Consider the following 1,704-nt stretch of genomic DNA (forward strand, 5'->3'; position numbering starts at 1 on the left):
CGGGTGCCCCCCAGCACCCCCCACAGCAGCTGGGGGGGCAGAGGGGAGGGAGGCAGCAGGGGCTGGGCACTGGGCAGGATCTGGCCGCTCGGGGCTCCCAGCAAGGTCATCGGCCAGCCCGGGGACATGGGGAGGGAGAATCCCTGGGGGGGCTTGGTCCCCAGCCCAGGCAGAGGGGTGGCCCTCCGGCACTCCTGGGTGCCCTCCCCCAGTGCCAGGGGCCCCCCTGTTCCCTTCCCGCTCCCCGGGCTGGGGAAGCCAGCTTGCCATGGGCTGGGCGGCCGTTGGCGCTGGAGAGGTTACGAAACCCCTGGCTGCTTCCTGACCCCGGGGCTGGGGGGCCCAGGGCTCACCTTGAACCCCGCCACTGCCCCGCACTGCAGGTCCGACTCCACGTTGCCCGGGTCCAGGTAGGCGATGCTCATGAGGAAGCCTGGACCGGTGAAAGCCCAGAGTTTCCTAAAGCTGAAACCGGGCTGGGACAAGGTGGCAAGGTCAGAGCAAGGAGCTCTCATTCAAAACCAGTGCTTCCCAGTTGCACTCCCAGTCCCCATTAGCCTGTTGCTGGGAAGCCCTGTGCTGCCCCTCACAGGTGCATTTCGCACACGAAGGACATTTCTCATGCCTACTCTGGGGAGGGAACTGCTGCCCCCCCAGCCCTTCTCCATTCGCAGCAGTGCTGGGGGGCAGCGAGACCCCCATCCCTCAGGGGGACAGGCTGGACAGTGATTTTGCAGAGGGGTCCTGGGGCTGTCAGGCGCCATTAATTGCACCCCGTGGGATCCCACTGCCAAGCCTTGCTTTTGTCACCCCTCCTGGCAGGGGAACCCCCATCCCTTCCCCTTCTCCGTTCCTCCCCCAGGAACTGGCTGGGGATGGGGGGTTGGCAAGGTGCGGGCAGCCTGGGGGAGCCCCACCGGCCTGGGCACGGGTGACCCAGGACAGGGAGCCCAGGAGGTGTGTGAGCAGCAGAGCGGTCCCTGCGGCTGGGCAGCACCTCACCCCGTGCCTCGGTTTCCCCATCTGGAAAACTTGAAGCGTCGAAATGCTCAGCCTGGGGCTGTGATTTGCCTGTGCTGGGTCTGGGGATGCTGAGGTCCCCAGGGCATGCCCCAGGCCTGCAGTGGCCCTTTGCCCCCCACCTCAAGCTCCCTGCGGTACCGGTCCCCTGCCCCGTCTCTGCCCGCCCTCAGACGGAGGTGCCAGCCTGGCAGCACCTACCCCACTGCCCTTGGGGATGCTGATGAGTTCGTCCAGGTAGGTCTGATCCCGGGTGCCAGGGTGTTGGGGGGGCACGGGGCTCTTGCCGGTGCCATCAGTCTGGGTGTGGCCCCGGTTCAGGGACCCGGTGAGGCCTGGGGAGGGGGGGGGCAAAGAAGAGGAGGAGGGAAGGTGGCGCCACCTTCAGCTCAAGTGTCCCTAAAAACCCCTGGTCCCAGCCCAATCTTCATCAGCCCAGGAGCCAAGTGCATTTCTGGGTGGGAGGGACAGGAGGGGACCCTGCTCCTGGTTCTGCTGCTGGGTGGGCATGGAGTGCAGACAAGAGGCTGGTACTGGTCCCAATCCCCCTCCCCCTCCCCAGCCCACTGGCGGTGTGGGTGAATCACAGGTGGGCTTGGGGGGACAGAGGACGGGGAAGGTGGGGAAGCCAGGACAGTCTTGTGGAGACGGGGTCCACTGGAGGGGGGGGGGGGCGGGGGGGGG

At 67.0% G+C, this 1,704-nt stretch overlaps 2 protein-coding genes across 2 annotated transcripts in view; one reads left to right on the forward strand and one right to left on the reverse strand.

Moving 5' to 3' along the window:
- The window catches only part of SLC11A1 (solute carrier family 11 member 1), a 6,307-nt gene that overhangs the window by 4,054 nt on the left and 549 nt on the right, over positions 1–1,704 (reverse strand). Inside the window, exons 2-4 of the mRNA XM_009640288.2 lie at positions 1,222–1,355; positions 354–476; positions 1–29 (exon numbers count right to left, since the gene is read on the reverse strand). The exon at positions 1–29 is cut by the window's left edge and continues 130 nt beyond it. Of these exons, the coding sequence (XP_009638583.1) occupies positions 1–29; positions 354–476; positions 1,222–1,355 (286 nt within the window). The remainder of the gene's footprint in view (positions 30–353; positions 477–1,221; positions 1,356–1,704) is intronic.
- LOC104127603 (protein lifeguard 3) overlaps positions 1–1,704 on the forward strand; it is a 21,070-nt gene that overhangs the window by 3,301 nt on the left and 16,065 nt on the right. The window lies entirely within an intron of this gene.

This window comes from Egretta garzetta, unplaced genomic scaffold (genome assembly GCF_000687185.1).
Source record: "Egretta garzetta isolate BGI_Z169 unplaced genomic scaffold, ASM68718v1 scaffold186, whole genome shotgun sequence".
NCBI classification, from domain to species: domain Eukaryota; kingdom Metazoa; phylum Chordata; class Aves; order Pelecaniformes; family Ardeidae; genus Egretta; species Egretta garzetta.